At 40.5% G+C, this 19,535-nt stretch overlaps 1 protein-coding gene across 6 annotated transcripts in view; it reads right to left on the bottom strand.

Annotated features, from left to right (window-relative positions):
* ETV1 (ets variant 1) overlaps positions 1–19,535 on the bottom strand; it is a 66,034-nt gene that overhangs the window by 10,149 nt on the left and 36,350 nt on the right. For 5 of the 6 annotated variants that reach the window (XM_009867482.1, XM_009867483.1, XM_009867486.1 and 2 more), the window contains 4 exons: positions 17,420–17,667; positions 4,848–4,915; position 4,209; positions 2,394–2,462 (listed from right to left, as the gene is read on the bottom strand). In XM_009867482.1, coding sequence (XP_009865784.1) covers positions 2,394–2,462; position 4,209; positions 4,848–4,915; positions 17,420–17,667 — 386 coding nt within the window. The remainder of the gene's footprint in view (positions 1–2,393; positions 2,463–4,208; positions 4,210–4,847; positions 4,916–17,419; positions 17,668–19,535) is intronic. The other variant, XM_009867485.1, reaches the window with a different exon arrangement.

Genomic DNA, 19,535 nt, shown 5'->3' with positions numbered 1-19,535 from the left:
AGCTGCTCCCCAAGCTGCCAATAAAAACCCATCCTGCTACACCCATACTGTTTCTCTCGTTTTTAAATCATATTCATACTAAACAACTCATGCAAACAACAACAGCTGAAAAGTCCGATGCTGAAGCAGAGAGTATTTTTTTCTCCACACAATGGCAAAAATCCTTGATATGCTGGTAAACCTCCTCATTTCAACTACCAGAACAGCAACACCCTCCAATAAGCAGTGTGACACGTTTAATGCCAAAAGCCAGGACTTGACACTCAACCACAACATTAGGATGCTCTGATGGCCATTACAGAACAGGTCTGTGTGGTGAAAAGGAAGAAGAATAATATTAAAAATTGAGCATTTCCTTTTGTAGTCAGGAAAGAAGACTGAGTCAATAGCTGTGGAAAACAAATAAATCAACACAAGGCTTTTTCGTTTATGTGAGGTTCAAGTTCCAGTCATGAAAGGCCTTCTTTATCAAGGACAGGATTTTTCTGTTAATGATAGCTGAGCAACACGCAAATAGCAAGAGCAGTATTACAGAGGATCAGATTCTTTGCCTGCGTCGCTCTTTGATTTCAAATGAAGCAGCTGAGAATCTACTTTCACAGAATCACAGAATGTTCGGGGTTGGAAGGGACCTCTGAAGATCATCTAGTCCAACCTTCATCCCAGCATACCTAACCACTCCTTATCCCACTTTGCTTTACCGGCCAAAACATGACAACACATCTGCTATTTTTTCCTCAAAAGTCATCCTGCTACAAGCTTAAACACACCTACTTGTATCACAACATCAGTCTTCTAGGGTACAAGGTGTTGTCTCAATGGACAGCCATAGAAGCTAGCAGCAGACTGCTTGCTATACAAGCACACAAATATTTCCAAACATTTATTTTTTGTATTTCTTTTTCATTTTCATTCCTTTCCCTGTATGAACCCCGAACAAATAAAAAGGATTTTCAAGAAAGATGTAAACGCTACTCCCAAAGAGTTTTAACTTCTTGTAGTACAGGGTTTGATCCCATTCCCATAAATGCAAATATGAATTTTCCACTGGTACTGAAAACAGACCAGGCATACAATCATTTTTGGGGAAGAAAAAACCCCGATATGACGCACTTTAAAAAGGAAAGTGTGTCGGGGGGAAAGCATACATTGCAAATCCAGGTTATTAAGTAGACTTTCAAAAAAGGACACTTGCAGTGAATACGTCAATCCACAGACAACTGATTAAGCCATCTTCAGTTAGGTCTAATATTATTTAAAATCCTCTATTTGTATTTTGTTATTCCTTACCAACCCTGAAATGCACGTGATACCTCTGTCTGAAGAATGTGCAATTCTTTGGGTTACTTTCATTTTAATCCCCCATTCTTCAGCAAGCACAGCAAAGGCTGCTAGACACACGATAGTTTTGTAACCCACGTAAGTGACTCCCAGGGGAAAACAAACCAAATAAAGCAGTAGAAAGACAACGAGAGATCTACAGCTCTACTTTTAGCTATGCTCAGAGCGCTGTTCACTAGTTTATCACCAAATATCTAATCTTTCCTGCTAAAATAAATAAAGCTGGACATACGTACACTAACACAAAGAAGCCACTCTAGCAAATTTAAGTAATTGGTCTTCAAATTACTTCCCAAAGTTGCAGACTAACAGAGTCACTGGCAAGAAATATTGAGTCCATCTACTTTGTCTATAATGAAATAAATCTCAAATCAACTGAGTTACACCAGGAAACTGATTTTACATCAGAGTAACTGACGATAATTTGGGCCATTTATTTTAATTGACCTCAGAATCCCTCTTGAAAAAAAACCTATTATAATGGGTAGTGCTGTGAAAAGGTCATTGATTTGTTATCAATCCCGCTGAAAAATAAACCACTAGTACGATGTTTAACCTAGTGCAAATACACTGACACAAACACAAAAATGCCATATACACTCTCTCCCCGCTGTTCATCACTTCACAGCCAGGGAGACAAGAGGCTTAATCCTCAGCAAAATCAAAGCTGCCGCTTTCTCCGCCATTTTTCTTAATTATGAGCACAGCTTTCATTAAATCTCAAACAACAAGCAGTATGTGATCATCAGTGCAATGGAAATCCTCCTATTACTTCCCAACAGTAGAGAAACTCAGCTCCTCTGCTGCAACTCTGGATGCAGCATCTTTCGCCGGCAAAAGTCAAAAAATATCCAGTTGAAAAGGAGACTTTGGTTTCAAGAGACAAAGGTCAGCTTTGGTTGGGTGCACCGCAAATGGTGTGTTAAGGAATCCTAAATTGGAACGTTACCAAGCTTTTTCTTTTTTTTGATCAGCAACAGAGAAAAGTCCCTCATCTCTTGCTTTTTCATCTCCCCATGTGAGAAAAAGAAAGTGAGATGTGTCATACGTACCGTCAAACTTCTCCGGGACAACGCAAGTGTCATCATAAAACTGCCGAGGTCCCTTTTCGTACATACAGCCTGTAAGTTAGAGAGAGAGAGAGCTGTTGATAAAAAAGATGTATAGAGAAAGAAGAGATCACAGGCTTAAGGCCAGAGGGAACGCTAAATCACGGAGAAATCAGATTAATACCCCACATCCCTTACACCACCCAATCGCAACATTTTGGCGTCAGTACAGGGGTGTTTAATTAGCGAATGCATTCCCAAAACAGAGTTAATCTCCACCTGTAAAAATGAAAAAGCATCCATTTTTCTCTCTGATTTATTCCAAAATATGTTTGTCTCATTTCCTGTCTGAACTAACGTCTCTTTGACTTTTAACCATCACTTCCTGCGGGTCTTCTTCCCTGCGAGACTAAAAAAGTCCTGCTCAGTTATTTCCTCCTCACGCTCACAGAAGTCACCCCCCTTGACGATGTTTCTTCCAATTAAGATCGTTCTGCAAAATTTAATTTTTATCCTTACAAGAGACTCTCTGTAACCCCGCATTCTTTCTTCTGCACATACTCCTACCTTTCTGTATTATTTTAATGCTTCGTTTAACCACAACCGTACTGCATGCCAGTAGCGGCCTCACCAGTGCTACTTAGCGAGACAAAACATCTCCTCCTCTCCCGCCTCCCTATGACCCTCCCTTCAACTGTGCAAATATTACAGAAGGCCTTTTTGCCATTCGGTTGCGGTGTTTGGTTGGGCTGGTTTCCCACTGTAAATCCAAGGAGAAGGAAAGCCATCTCAAAATCACCTTTTTTTTTTTTTCCAATACATTCTTTTCAGGTTCCATACGCCTGGTCTACAATCAGCATATTAAAACCTCATTCTGATTAATGTGCCCAGATTATTAAACAATTCAAATTGCTTTATGCAACTGCCCTGTCCTGCCTGTTATTTACTACTCTGCCTATCTTTGTGCCATGAAGTTATCTATTAACTTCGGTCCATATCTTTGGTGAAAATGTTGAATAGCAACACTCCCGATATCAGTTCCTACCAAACTCTAATAGAAACAATCCATTCAGAGATGATTGCCCAGTGACAGCTACTCTTAGATCTGTCAGTTGGCCAGGTCTTAATGTATTTAATGTATACTTTATCGATACTGCTTTGTGCTAGCTTCTTAATCAGAATGCAATGCAGTGGCAAATCGAAGGCCACGAGAAGTCTAACTCCACGATACAAGTATCTTTGTCAATCAAACTTTTAATCTCGGCAAAGAATAGAATCAGGTTTGACATGACCTTACTTCATAAAATCATGTTGACTGATTTCCAAATACAGAAGGCAAATATTTATCAAATATCACTGCTTTTTCTACATCATTCATAACAATTTTACCACCTCCAAGGACTTGTGAGTGCATAACATGGCTAAGGTTGTTTTTCCTCTATCTGTACTGTGATTAAAACTCAAATCTGTTGATCTTAGACCTGCAGTTTGTGGGTTTTTCCCTGATGTTTTCACCTCCCTTATCAAGGTTCTATACTTTGTATGACTTCACATACCAAGACTGTTATAAATTTCCATCTCCTGTTTCACCTTCCTTAAACATTACCTTTTTCTTTTTCTAGTTTCTGCCTTTATTCTGTCCCAGAAGCAGCTGGGCTTTTAGCCAGATTTGTTATCCTTCCAGTTCTGTCTTTTCACTAGTGAACAGAGTCTTACTAGAGGACTTTGATTCACACACCTGTCTGAATTCTCATCAATCTCAACACCAATTTCCCTCACATTTGGGAAATTTGCCCCTTGGAAGAAAAACAAATAAACCCTAAAAAAACAAATCATATATTGACAAAAAAAGATACACCAAAGCAGGAGAGCGGAGGGTACAACCTCTCTTTCATTGGTCCTTTTTTTTAGTTCTGTTGGCTTTCTTATTTTTAATAAATACCAAGTGCTTTTACTCAGTTATTAACTTTGACAATGATCTAAGTTCTGCCCTACTGAAGTCACTGGGAGGTTTTTTTTTATGCCTGTACAATTTGGGGCTCAGCAGAACCAAAACGTTGCAAAAATTGTAACAAAAGGAAAAGTCAAAAACCTTCACTGAATTTAAAGTATAAAATGGACTACTTAATAGTTAACTGAGTCTGTCACACCAACAGCCTCGAAAATATCCCTTGAGCAGAACAGGTTAAACGGACAAATTTTTAAGCATCTCTTCCTTTCAACTGCTAGAGGCCTTGAAAAGCAGAATGAGTAAATTCACAATAAAATCGCTTCTATCCTGATCAACTCATGGCACAGAAGAACCAGCACATCAGAAACTTGGGACTGGGAAGGGAAAGAATGATGACGTGAGTCTTCTCAGCCGCAGAACTAAATGAGTGAACCCCAAATCCCTCCAGGCTTTTTAATTTTTTATGTTTCTCTTGTACAAAAGCGATACATAATAGAAAACTTAACTTCTGTTCTGTTTGGGTGAGCCAGGAAGCCTTCTTGCCTCATGTAAATGGAATGGCAGCTAGGCACTTCTGAAAGGAGAAGACGACAAGGCTAGTCAAAAGGCTGTCTGGAATTAAAAGTGTGCAGGTTATCAGCAAGACAGGCAGAGGAGCAAGAAAAAAGGACGCAGGGCACAGCGAGGAAGAGCCCATCAACACGCAGTCAACATTTCAAAGCATTACACACAAGGTACGGTGGAGGAGAAAATCGTAACGTGAGGATCACAGATCCCATTGACCGTAGGCATTTGAACTTAAACCCTTATTGTAATCAACTTTGACAAAAGCTGACTCCACGACAAATACACATTAGAACATTCAGAAAGCAAAAAAGCCACACAAGACAGTACAAATATTTTATACCCTGTATATAGCTTTCTAATTTGACCTAACATTTTATCTTTTTTTTATACCCTGTATATATCTAACATACTTCTAATAAGTATCTAATATACATCTAATAATTTGACCTAACATTTTTAATCAATTAAACAGAAGAGCCTGCCAATCACACTGGAGACTTACTCTACATTAACACAAGGAATGTCAGAGTGAATTTAAAGTAGTGACTTTATATTCTGGTTAAGGATTGGAAGGGTTAATGAAATTTTCTGCAATTGCTAAGCATTTAATCTGAGCATTCAGATGCATCGGTTTCACCCTCCGTCTATACATCCTTAAATAAAAAAGACACACACCCCCACCAAATAAAAATTAGTGTGCCCATTCTAAGTAATACAGAAGGGATTTTTTTGCCATTCCCCACCTCCACTGAAATCTGCAAGAAGAATAAGAAGAAACAAACAGACCTAATGAAAATGGTGCTCTTTACTTTCTATTTTTCCCCCCCATGTCTTGCACTCTCCCCAAGTAGCCACATCCTGTGCACAGGGACTTGCAAACAGAAACACACCATAAATGTTTGCCCTTCTAGACCATGTTTAACCCACTTCTTGGATATCAGAAGTCCTGCTTAGCAAAGTCTATTTGATCTTGTGATAAACTCCTACCCTAAGCGATGCAATCTGTTACCAGTAACTTGTAACTCTCAGAGATGCAAATAGAGGTCGAAAGAGCAGACATTATTTTTCCAACACTGCCTACAGACTCTTTCAGACGGCGATTCCAAATTTCACTGTTCACTGACTAGTGATGAGTAGCAAAGATTTGGCAGGATAAGAAAATGAGGTTTTACACTGACTTCACAAAGCAAGTGAAACACGGGGCAGTAATAATGTTTCCTCTAACAGTGCCTGGTCTCTCTTGCACATCTGTGCCCAACTCTTCATTACCTGTTCTCTCGATGAAATGCTCAGTGCCTGCCTGCTCAGGCCTTGAGAATCTCTAACGTCTCGGGCAGCTATTCTAAGCAACCACAGGAATCAATGATTCAGTAATCACCCGAGTCAAGTATAGCTCTGCAGGCCAGAAGTCAAGTCTACAAGTAGTGGCTCACCTGCAAGGAATCACCCGTGTTACCAAGCAGATTGGATTTTAAGGAGAATGGAAAAATCTACGCAAAAAAAAAAAAAAAAAAAAAAAAAAAAGAAAAGAGGAAGTTGTAGAACTGAAACAGATGCTATTTTCTATTTTAGGTAAAAATTCACTAGTATTGGCAGCAAAACCCTTTTTTGACTCATGAACTCCGCTCCTGCAAAGTGATACAGCAGAGTACACGGAATGAAGAATTACGCATGCATCCAAGAAGATGTGTTCTTAGCCAGTTTGGGGTTTCATCTCCCATGCTCCTCAGTCAATTATAATTAACATCTGGAGTCTTTTTAAGGCAAGCATTGTTTGTACCAACATTACTTAATCTTTCGGTTAGCTTGTGCTTAAACAGTCCACAGAGGACCGAAAAAATACAGCAAGGAAGAGTTTATTTCTCGTAAAGTAACTAGAGTCTTGTTATCCTAAAGTGCTATCAGTTAATTTATGACTATCAGAGTGGGTCAGACTCTAATCAAATTGTAGAAACATTTCCAAAGTGATTATTCAATCAAATGACTAACATGGTTAATTAGGAGCCATAAACATTGCTCTGAAGTTCATCAAAGTAATGACTTGCCCAGAAAAATTACTGCTAATTAAATTGCCTGCTGCTTTCATTTCTACCTTATCTAATAAAAAGTCCAACCAATGAAATTTAGCACTGCAGTTTTAAATTGTACTAAATGCTTGACTAAGACCCAGAAGTATTTTTACAAGCTAAGCGGAGCTACTTCAAAAGAAAACATTTTAGTGCAGAAATTACAGAGCAATTATATGTTTTCTTCTCCTTAAAGGATTGTTTCAAGACAACAAATAAGATAGAAGTAGGTATAAAATACTCCCAGGGCAGGATCCAAGTGCCTGACGTGACTGATTCTATTCCCTTTTAGCAATTTTTAGTCTTTCAAGAAAAAAAGTGTCTAGATTTAGGACTCACAACAAGCTTATTTCAGACTTTTAATGAAGCAGTTCACATTGTAGAGTTACATCATCTCAAGAATTGCAGAACTCCTCTTTAAAAAGAACAAACTAACTAAAAATACAGAGACACAAAAAAATTAATTTCTCTTTTATTTTTCATTTGGAATGCTTAGAGGTCATTCTTCATTGCTCCTCTTGCTAACAGCAACGTAGCAGTCACCTTAAAACAATGAATAAGGCCTTTTATTTCCCATTTTTTCCCCTATAGGTTTTAAAACTACATGCAATCTAGATGCTGCAGAAATGTCTTCTCACCTGGGACTGTCACAGAGAAAACTACTGGAAATAAGCTCTGCTGTGCCTTAATCAAAATACATCAAAGCAGATAAAGCCCAGACAGACTTCCCTCAAGATAAGAAAAATCTGCTACTGAGTTTAGCAGGCACAAGTTCCAGGTTTCATTATCAGGTAGGACACTTGGGGGGTCCCTTGGTAAGGAAATATTTCATATTAATTATTATACCAGAATTTAAAAGGTTACGTTGTCTCAGCCCTTTATAACTCAAACCAGGTAAGGAATCTTTACAACTCTTTTCTGTTTGATTTTAAGAACGAAGAACCGGGTTGCAGACCCACAATCACACCCTGCAGAGAAAACAAACACAATTCCAGCCCACGTCCCTAACCAGGTAGGACACAGGGAAGACAAAGCTGCTGCAGGCAATGAGATGAAGTCTCATTCAGTCTTCTCCTGAACGAAGCAAAGCAGGAACCAGAAACATGAAGAAGGACTTATTCTTAAGCTGGTCCAGTTTCTGACCTTACACAGCCTTCCTAACTAAACGACATGTTACGTTATGTTCCAACTCTGAACTGATTTTTAGTTCACTTTACCATCACCTGAAGATCTGGAGGCGCAGGGCACTGCCCACACGCACGTGACAAGACACGGTGTGACAGAGGCGTCGCATTAGATACGTGCACGTGCAGAGAGAGAGAGATGGACAGACTGCAGCTTACAAGGTGTGTAGAGTGGAGGCAGGGAGGCTGAAGAAGTTGAGCTACCCGCCTGGCCTTGGTCTCCAGGTGGCAGCTGGGGTGGATGGCTTGGTGGCACTGGTGAGTGGCTGTCTTCTGCAGCGAGCCTGCTAACAGGTCACTCAAATTCATCAAACCCCTCAAACTCATACGTGAAGCTCACGTACTTCCCAACAGGTATAAAACAAAGTGCTGACACTAAAATCGGAGCCTCCTTCCTCTGTTTGCCCATCCACTTCTCTGATTTAGACAACCAGAATGATGGGGGGACTAGAGGGTACGTCATGTGAAGAGGGGCTGAGGGAGCTGGGGCTGTTCAGCCTGGAGGAGGCTGAGGGGTGACCTTATCACTCTCTACAACTCCCTGAAAGGCAGCTGTAGTGAGACGGGTGTTGGCCTCTTCTCCCTAGTGAATAGCGACAGGACAAGAGGGAAGGGGTTCAAGTTGCACCAGGTGAAATTTAGATTGGATATTAGGAGAAAATTCTTCACCGAAAGGGTGGTGAAGCATTGGAATGGGTTGCCAAAGGAGGTGGCAGAGTCACCATCCCTGGATGTGTTTAAAAAATGGTTGGATGTGGCATTTCAGGAGACGGTTTAGTGTTAGGGTGGTGTAGGGCTGTAGGTTGGACTTGATGATCTTAGAAGTCCTTTCCAACCTTTATTATTCTCTGATTCTATTATCAGCTCAGTCATATTAAGAGCAGTTCCCCAAACCTTTGGAAGGACTCCACTGGCAGTGGATACATCCAGTCCTGCAATTTAAATTCCACCATGTACTCCTCAATCGTTCTTCTGGTCTGAAAAGTAATTACACGGGGTTTGGGTTCTCTTTCAGCAATTCAGAGTTGGTCTATCTATACAAACAGACTTAAAATGTGCTATGCTGCTTGTCCTCCCGTGTGCAAGGAACACAGGCCATGGGGATTCCTTCCCTTTGTGCTACCTGGCACACCAGGGCCAGCCTGACCCTCTGTGGCCGCGCACACGGTGAGGATGCCAGCCCTCCCTTTGCTACCTCGCACGGCTTCACCAAGTGCTTACTTGAGCAATACGAGCATTTATTTTTCTGCTACATGGAGAGGTGGTTGGTGCAGGGTGAGAGATTTTTACCAAGTGCAGAGATGAAGGTAGCCTTTTTTAAATAAACCATTCAATCTAGAACGCACCACGCTTTCGGCTCCAAACTTAAAAACATCACAATGGCTCTGCAAGGAACTTTTCTGTTTGTGGCCTTCCAAGAACACTGGCAAAATGTTTACAAAGGAGCGCTCCATCCACTGCAGAAACACATTTAGTGTCCTAGTGGAGGGAAGTTGTTTGCCATCATCGAGAAGCTCTGATCAGCTCGACGGTGAAGAGAGATACTGAAAATACTGGAAAACAGGCAGGGGCTTTTAGGTAAGAAAGGCAATTCTTCACACAAGTGACAACAAGTCACCTTAGCTACAACAAGTAGCTAAGGTGGCACCAGCCATCACTAAGAAAACTATGAAAAACTCACTATCTCTGTTTTTGCAGGGAGAAGTGCCAAATGATACCCTTTAACAGAGAAACCTTTGGTTCTGTAAACCTGCAGAACACACCGAGATTGAAACTTGTATGTCTCTCCAAAAAGAGCCTTTTTGGGTAGAAGTACTAGAAGCAATGCCAGCCTCCCTACATGGGAAGTGCTTGACCATATTTCGGCAGCGCAAAAGCTGGTGGATCAGGTTTTAGTTCAATCCCCTTTTAAAAGTACTATACCCCTCAGAAGCTATGTGATTACAAATTGGTAAAATCCTGCCAATACAAAAGTCAGCATTATTTTTTTATTAGCAGGTTCAGCACGAATAATGTAGGTGCACTGAAGTTACATGGCCGAAAATACAGTCGCTGCCCTCTGTAAAAAACAACCTAAATATTAAGCATTCTTTTCCCAAATCATTATGCAATTTAAAAAAAAAAAGAAAAAGAAAGAAGGGAAAGTTTTGTTTATCATTTTGCCTGTCACCAGACAAAAAAAAGTAGGAACAAACAAGAAACCAAAATCTACAAAACCAAGCAAAACAAGCAAACAAAATCTACAAGCATGTGCACTCACAGGTACACATATAATTCCTTCTACAAACAGCTAATTAAAATTTGCTAAGTTTAGTTTCTTACATTTTAGCTAACAAAAACCTACTGGAGAACTAGATTTGGCCCCACCAGCTCACGTCGAAGCAGAATTATTACACACATACAGAAAGAAAAAAAAACCAAACCCTTAAGCAAACAGCTTCCTTTCCACAACTTTGGTTTTTAGATCTATGACAACATCTAATGCATTTTCTGAGACCAGATGTCAACAGCCTGTCTAGGCGATGTGTAACTTTTTATACAGCAGAACAGGAAAACAAAGGCTCATACATTCAGTTTGGAATTGAAATTCCACATGGAACCGATCTTCCGAGCATACTTTAAAATCATGTATCTGCTTTTATTAACCTCAGTAAAACGCATTTTAAACATCGCTTCCCTTTGAATTCAACAAAAGGCAGTATTTTTTCCTCTCTCCCTCGCTCCTTTTGTTGGTAATCTTACAGAAAAAAAAAAAAAGGCCTTTGTGCTTTTTCCCCCCCCCCCCCCCCCGCCCCATCCCCTGCCTGTAAAATCGAAGTTGGACAAACACTGCACGGCTGAAGTGACATATTTGAATGGAATTCAGACCAACCAGTTCCTGTTTATGTTTCTGATTTGAGAATGGAGCCCTCTCATTCACTATACATTAGAAACACACCAAGGCCATAAATGGTGTCAGGTTGCAGGCAGGCAGGGCCAAGGAGCATTAATCATGACTTTAAGGCAACTGGCAAAAGCAGCAGCTGAGGGAACACTACACCCTTCAGCTCCGCATAAATGGACATTCCAGGGTTTGGCGTGTGTGGGTTGGGTGTTTTTAGCTGGCTGCCTTTTTTTTTTTTTTTTCTTTCCCCCTCCCCCTTCAGCATCCATTTTATGAATGAAACTTCAGGCTGCACAGAGTCCATTCATATAAAAGCTGCGCTCGCAGGGCTCGGTCTCCCGGGATCAATCGGTCTTGGGTAAGGCTGATGTGATTGGTTTAAGGCAGGCTTCAGCCTTCCATTACTGATTTAAAATGCAGCCTGTGTCCATTTGACCCGCGTTAATGCACAAAGAGTAAATCCAGACTGCGCTCTCAATCCTCAAATCAAATCATTAGCCAGTGCCACTTACTGTAACTGTAGATTTAGAGGGTATTTTTCCGTTTCTTTGAAAAACATGGGACTACACGACAATTTTACAGATCGTATTGTCTGCTTTGAAAGGAAAAATAGAGGTATGGTCTCCTGCCTACATGCTCACATTAACTTGGTATTCAGGTTTTCCTTTGTTCATGAAGATAATATTACAAAATGAACTCCTTCCTAACAGCAGATTTCTTTCAGAGAGAATTAGCGAATACAGGGGAAATCAGCTAGAGGGGAAGCAAGTTAAAACTCTACTTTTTATAGCAATCTTCCCAAGTTTCCCCCTCGGATGCTCTTATTTTGTGCTGCCGTATCATCCAACAGCAGATTCGTGTTCCTGTGTTTTAAGAGCAAGTACAGAGTGCAGTGCAGTGTAACTGCACCGAACAAAATCCACGCTCATTCCCCGAAGCAACACAGCAAAGTGCGAGCTCCTGAAACAAGAGGATGAAATATTTTAAAACCACGCAAGTGAGACTTGGGAAAACTGAAAAAAACCCTAAAAAACAAGGCAGGGAGACTTTTTAAAATGTACCGAACTCAGGAGCAAACCCCTATCCTTTCTCCCTTCCTGTCTTTAGGCCAGACAGATTTTCATTTGGAACAATCGTACTGCTGTGCAAAAGAATTTCTTTGAGGCTTTAAGGAGATGCAGTTCTGAGATGTGTGTACTAAAGCACTGTATCGAGGAAAGGGATGGAGGCAGAGTTTTATAAAATATGTCCAAAAATACTAGAAATATTTGCAGCCTGACAAAGGAAAAAAAAAAAAAAAAAAAAACCTAGGGAAAAAATTTCCAAAAAAACTAGAAAAATTTGCAGCCTGACAAAAAAAAAAAAAAAAAAAAAAGAAAACCTAGAGAGAATTTGAGGAAAAGATTAAGCAGCTGGAGGATTTATGAAGCCAGATCTCTAGAACGAGTCACACAGACAGGCTAAGAGCATACATGCAAACTGCCTACAGAGATTTAGAGGTGGTACGCTAATACCAAGGAATTGTTTAGGATGAGCCAAGGAGGTGTAGCTATGAGCAAGGGAATGGAACTGATCAAAGGGAAAATTCAGGCTTACCATCAAGAAACATTTCTTAACTGTGAAGTCTATTAGTCTGTGAAATAATCTCCCAGGGGAATAATCGGAGTAATAATACTTAGCACTCATACAGAGCTTTACGTTTTCAAAGCACTGTACAAAAATTAGCCAATATAATTAAAGACAGTAGAAGAAGCACCGTGAGTTGTGTCATTTAAATGCTCCACTGGGCAGCGTATAGAGAATATCCTGGAAGGACAAACCTGCACTGACTCTGACTGCTAAGATCCCTTTTTTTCCTTCATACCAGCATCTCCAAATGTCTGTACTTTGCCTCCAGGAAGTACAACACAATATCCAACTGTTGCTTAAAGAAGAAACAAAAATCTACAAATAAATATATCCCCAAAAATTATATTTTTTCCCCCCTGAAATTTTACTTCAACACATTCTCTTATGCTGTTCTGCAAACTCCCACATTCAAGGACATGTCAGCTGATCTGTAGGGAAGATAGGCTACCAGGGATTTTTTTTTTTTTACATTACGTTTCAAAAAGCACCACATCAGATATTTGAAAGGACTCTCGCTTTTTATTCTGTTCCTACTCATTAGGTAAATGCATGCTTGTAACATGGGTAGTAGAATGCCAACATCACCCTATACTTATAAAAGCAAACTTAGCAGGTTAAAAAGTGTCACCATTACAACCTTCCTACAATTCCTTTGCTGCAGATGAATGATGATGCAGAGCACAGGTCACCACTGTTGGAGGGAGGGAGAGCCACGCTGTAAACAACTTTGCAGGTGGAGCCCCGGCTTCATTTGTTCCAGGGGCTGGAAGCTGTGTACTTAACGAGGCAGAACGTTTTGAGAAAGGAAAAAGATGACCTCAAGATTAATACAGCTGAATGGTCAATTTTAGGCACCGACAAAGCCCATTCCAGCCCTATCGAAGTTTTCCAAAAGTACTCACTCACATTGCTTCTGCCAGATTTTATTTTTTTTTCTGTATAATGTATTTCTTAGTTTTGCAGGGCTTACAGAAGGATCCTAATGTGATGCTCTTGCACTTCCTCACGGAGAAACACAAAGACAATCCCTAGCAGGTAAGTTTTCTTCTTTAAAAATTACCCAGTCCCACTTGAACACCCAAACCAAACAGGTGTATGTATATAGATCTGATGTGTCTCCGCCTCCGCCTATCTCTCTTAACAAGGGGGCAGCTCCCCATCCATTCTCCCATGCCAACACAAGGTATTCATCGCTTGTGAGGCCTCAGGAATTAAAGGGATGAGCAACTCAGAAAGCAAGACAAGGAGGCTAATAATTCTGTCTGGAGCGTTCATTCTTTAAGCAATGAGACTAGTACCTTGGAAAACCTTTGGAAGCAACAGGGAGAGAATCCAAATTTTCTAAGGTCCATTCGAGCATACTAATCATGAGGCTACCCTGAAATACCACTGTGTGAATAGCCCTGCTAATGCCTCTAACCTGCTCAGGAAAGACTTAATATAGATTTCAGCAGATACCTGACTCCTGGCAAACAGTAACGAGTACATGCAAGCAACGTTCCTCCCCTGCTTATCTCTTAACATCACTGCGCGACAAATTTCAAAGTTGCCAAAGACATGAGCACAAAAGAACTTTGCAACCAAAATAACTATATCAACTGCTCAAAATTTTTCGTATTAATTGATACACCCATAGCTAGAGTTACGCCTTAGTACATTTGCAAATACACTACGGTAAGTAGGGAGGATCAAGCTTGCAGTGATCTTGCTTAAAAATAAAGCCCAGAATAGATGAGCTATGTCAAATTTGGCATTTTGAGTACCAGAACACATGGAGCACTTTTTGCCCACTATTAGCCTTTGTACACAAAGGTCTTGGAAAGCCTTCTGTAGTACATCCATTAATGATACAAAATCTCAAAGCTTTTTATGTCCTTGGCTGCATCTTTGTGCTTAGACTTGCTAGCTACAGCAACAAGTACCAAACACATCTGACTGGCAGCCATGAAAAAAAAAAATCAATCCATGGCAGAAAATAAGGTCTGATTGATTGAACATGTATGATGCACTGTGACTTCTAGAAGTGTGGATGGATAAGGAAGAGCTTCTACTCTGTTGACATTTTTCTTTTTCCATTATCTGAAACATTCTGCAGTAGAAATTGCATACCTGCAATTACAATTACAACTAATTGATCTGCCATTTCCCATGTCATAATTAATGTCATGTTTTTATAGAGTTATAATCATTCCATAATAATGCTTTTCATTCACCAGCTTCCCACAAAGTATAAAAGTATAGTGCACAAAAGCAATGAACTTTTATGAGGCTCTTTCAGAAACATCCCAAAAGGAAAATCTCGTTGTATGGCAACAAACTTTTTAAATATGTTTCAATATTCTTATCTGAGCTGCAATAAAATGCCATGCAAGAAAGACTTTTCACTGTGGCATTCCGCCTTCCCTGAACATCCATAGGTGAAAAATGAAATCAATGATTCAGTGACAAATACATTATGTTTCCTAAGGGGTTATTTAATGTACTCTTAGCGAGGATGGAAAATGATGGTTTCTAGAGAACAGATGGTAACAAGACAAAATATCAACAGACCACAGTTGTTGACTGCAATTTATGGAGTGTACAGATGTGTCAACTTAAATGCAGTGATTCTGAGGCCAATAAAAGTACTTCCTGATACCAACAGATTAATTTTTCATGACCACTGGTTACACAGCTTTTACATTTTTTAAAACTAATTATTCATCTACAAAAGAAACAACAATTTTGCTTGAACGTCATTACTATAAAGTGGAATGCTGTCCTTGCTGGCACTTAAAAAAAAAAAAAAAAAGGCATGACAGGACTAGATTCAAGTTTGGACATGCTCCTTTCAGAATAAAATTTCCTACTTTTTTTCCAAAAAGAATATTCCAAAGCAAGAAGAAATGCTAGCAGCCAAGCCAGATTTAAAGTAATAGTATGCAATAAGGAGATCCCACTTCCTAGCAGCCAAATATGAAGCATGCTTACAAAAGGGCCTTTTTTCAGCCTTTAATTTAGCAGGATGAATAACGGTGCTTGTGAAGGCTGCAAGGGACTGGCAGTGCCTGAAGCTGCAGTCCCCCACTTACTACCCACTGCCACACGAACCATGCAGAGCATCTCTCACTCTGCTCTGCAAGACTAGACACGACTGCCAAAGCCACGTATCCCAGAGCCTTAACCAAGGAATGGGTTAAGTTCTGGATCCGATCCCTGCAATCTGAACTCATTTTCAACCTGTCTTATATTCAGCTTAGAGGAATACTTCACCCCTGGTCTCTTCCTAACTCAAATTTACCTAAGGACTGGGTTTTTTGCTTGTCAAGAACGAGAAAGGAGAAAGCACCTCTACTTTCCAAATTCCCCTGTTCTAACACAGGGATCAACTCAAAACCAAGCACTTTGCATTAATGATACCACGAAATACCCCACTAAATAGACGGCGTTAGGTTAGTTAAAGAAAAGAAAATAAAAATCAGCTCTCCACTGTACCGAACTGCAAGATAGTTTGTCAAGGGCTGAACTTCAAAGGAAGCCTCAACTCAGCTGCCACATAGCCTTTGGGAATTAACTGCAAAAGCACCTAAGCCAGGGACTGGATGGGCAGGAGAGCACTGCAGGTTCTGCGGCCCCCAGGAGACAACAGTCCGACTGAAATCAGACAGGGCCACCCATTCCCCACGCCCGGCTCGACGCGCGTGTGTGAGAACGCAACGCACCCTCCTCCAGAAGCGCTGAAGTCCCTCCTTTCAACAGCGCGGCAGCACACACAGAGTGTGGCAGAGGCAGAGACTGCAGAGGAGCTGCAGAATTCACCCAAACTCGAAAACACGCTTTGACTGCATTGTTCTGGCTCCATGCTAAACAACTATCTAGCCCACTCCATGCTGTTCTCATCTCAGCTTCTCTCCCGTACCGCCTTTCCAGCTTCCTTCTTTTGACTTGGTCCTCATTACTAGATTCCTTTTTTTGCTTCCCTAATTCTCTTTTCTCAAGCAAAATATCAATATTATGTTTAAATCATGGCAAACATTTACAGTGTTGTTCCCTTGATTTATGTTTTCATACTTTCTATCCCTTATCTTTTCTATTTTGACCAAAAAACATCGAGAGCAGGCTCTGCCACCACCTCCTCTGTTTTGTACTGTCTGTAGAGCGGTAAGACTCCTTTCCAGTTGCCCTATAAGCACAATCACAATAAACATTATTAATAGCAACAGTGTATTCTCTACATCAGCAACCTGGCATCGCAGATTATGTACCTCCACAAAACACAGCAGTATGCACAAACTGAGAAGCTGACACCAATTTGGCTGATTCTTCTCCCTCATTGGTTTTATAGCTGTATAAACTCCACTTCAGCGGAGTTACTCCTGATTTAAAGTAGTGCAAGCAAGAGGAGAAAGAGTCCTCCGTTTCGGGTGGTCAAATGAAAGAGCTCATAAAATGGAGAACACTAATTCAGAGGTCAGAGAGGAAACAGCACACAACAAGCCTCCTCTTAAGCAAAGCTCAATTTTGCACTCATGATTTTTTTTCTTCTCCGGCTTCTTTAACCCATGCACTTTCTGGAAAATGAAATCCTTTACAAGTCACATCATACTAGGTAAGCTTACTGCTTTGTAAGCTCTCTCAGACATAAATTACTTGAGGACGCTTAGAAGCCAAAAGAGCAAGTTTGAGTTCACACCGTCAAAACATCAATAGCACTGGTCTGCGCTCATTTATTACTTTACTATGCAGAAGTAAAGGAGAGTCTCACCTACCTGAATCATACGCAAAATCTCTAGGTTCCTGTTTAATCATCAGAGGAGGGGGGAAATTTTGACTGGCTGCGCTGCCAACCATAGCATTGTGTTCATAAACTGGATCGTGGTACTCCTGCTTAAACCCTTGAGGCGGGAAAGGGATGTTTGGCTCAGACATCTGGCGCTGATATATTGGACGTCCTTCCCTTGGCATTGCAGGCAAAGGTGGGAAAGAATTGCAAGGTTCAGAGAGCTGGCGGCGAAATCTAGGATACAAGTTAGAGAGGTCATGTAAAGGACTTGAGCTACATTCCATTTCCCAAAGATCTTCACAGGTAACGATTAGTGGCTGTTTAGCAGCAAATATTTTGCTTATGATCATGCCAAGTGCTTCCATCAGCATCACTCGTGTTGTAGAACAGCAATAAGCAAAGAAACGAAAAAAAACCCCACTCATTAATATCAGACTTGTCCCCATCACCACTCTCTTTGCTCTCAATATCTTTTCTCAACAGAACAGGCAGACAGGAAAGGCACCAGCTTCAAACCAGTCGAAAGCCCGACATCCTACCACACAAAGGAAGCTTAGGTTGAGTTCTCTGTTCTCTCATGGGCACAAGTGACGTATTGTTTGTATTCTAATTTACTCTTTCCATTCTTACTCTTACACAGAAACCATTCTGACCACGACAAAGATTTTCTAATAAAAAGTATTGTCTGCCATCACATCTGGAATCATTCCATGGTAGAAGTCCACAGTTCTGTCCTTTCAGGGACAGCATCATAGGAGATCTACCTGCAAGGCTGGCACCGCACTCCAGCTCTAACAGGGAGGGAACATAAGCACCCCAGCCAAAGCAGGGGGTGCAAGCTTTTGCTAAGAAAAATAACGCCTAAGAATTCCCCTCCTGCCTTAGTATTTTCCCTTGGTCGTTTCTACATGAACGAAGTCATCCATACAAGCCATGCCGCCATTCATTAATCCCAAACACACTTCAGCAGGCATAAAATAATCTGAGAATTCAGTTTTAAATTAACTTTATTTGCATGCAACACTACTCAAGCACCTATGCTTGTTGCTTCTTCCATACAAGGTATCCACCTGAATTGAAAGACCTGAATGTAATTCCTTGGACATCTGCAGGGTCAGAAGCATAGATAAGAATACAAGGATGCTATTTGCCCACCACGTCTTGATGAACTGCACAAAAGGTTCTCGTCATCTTCTGCAGATTACCACAGTAGTGGTAACCACCCCCGTAGCAATATTATGTCTACACTAATCCAGAGCAGATGCAATGTTCTTGCAACAAACTGCTTACTAGTCCTGTTCCAGTCATCGTGAACAAGACACATGAGGGTTTTTTTAAAACACAAGACAACCAACCGTGCCTTTCTCTGCAAATTTCTCACTGCCACACTAAAATAAATAAATAAATAAATAAATAAATAAATAACTGAACTAATCATTCTTCAGCCTCCTCTGCTTTGGAACTGAACCAGCTTTGGTTCATGAAGCAAAAGCAGACTTTCTGCTGGAGAAAACTGAGTGAGTAATGAAGAATGCGGGGATTTGACTGCACAGCCAGTACAATCCTTGACTATCAACTCGTGTAGCACATGTTTCTGAAACAATTTAAACTCTACTAACATCCATCATAATACTGCCGTGAATTTAGTCTGACAAATATTTACTGTCACAGCTTAATTTCCAATACTGTGGGAGCTAGAGAGATAGAAACTATTACAACATAGTAGTGGAGACAGAATTATTTTTTTTTTAATGCTGCCGTAAATATATTTTGCAGTAGAAAGCGTACTGCACTGTAACACTGGGTTTTGCAATTCCACCTACACCTGCAGAAAATAAACTTAGAAACTCAAATGTATTATGAAACAGTTAGGCTGACTGGCACTGCATTCATTTCCCTTTTTTCCTTTTTTCATTAGCCAAAAAAAGAAGCAGAAATTATCATTAAGAACTGTCAAGGAGTGAATCAGAAAATCGCAACTTGAAGTTAAAATAAGAAACAGGCTCACTCACAAAGCCTCAAAGGAAGTTAATAATACTTGTTGTACTGAAAGCTTTGTATGGAATCAAGCCATTTGTTTATACAAGTGGATTTGATTCCTG

Source organism: Apaloderma vittatum, unplaced genomic scaffold (assembly GCF_000703405.1).
Source record: "Apaloderma vittatum isolate BGI_N311 unplaced genomic scaffold, ASM70340v1 scaffold9814, whole genome shotgun sequence".
NCBI classification, from domain to species: Eukaryota; Metazoa; Chordata; class Aves; order Trogoniformes; family Trogonidae; genus Apaloderma; species Apaloderma vittatum.
Note: the sequence above shows the minus strand (reverse complement) of the source record. Positions and strands in the feature narration are given on the sequence as shown.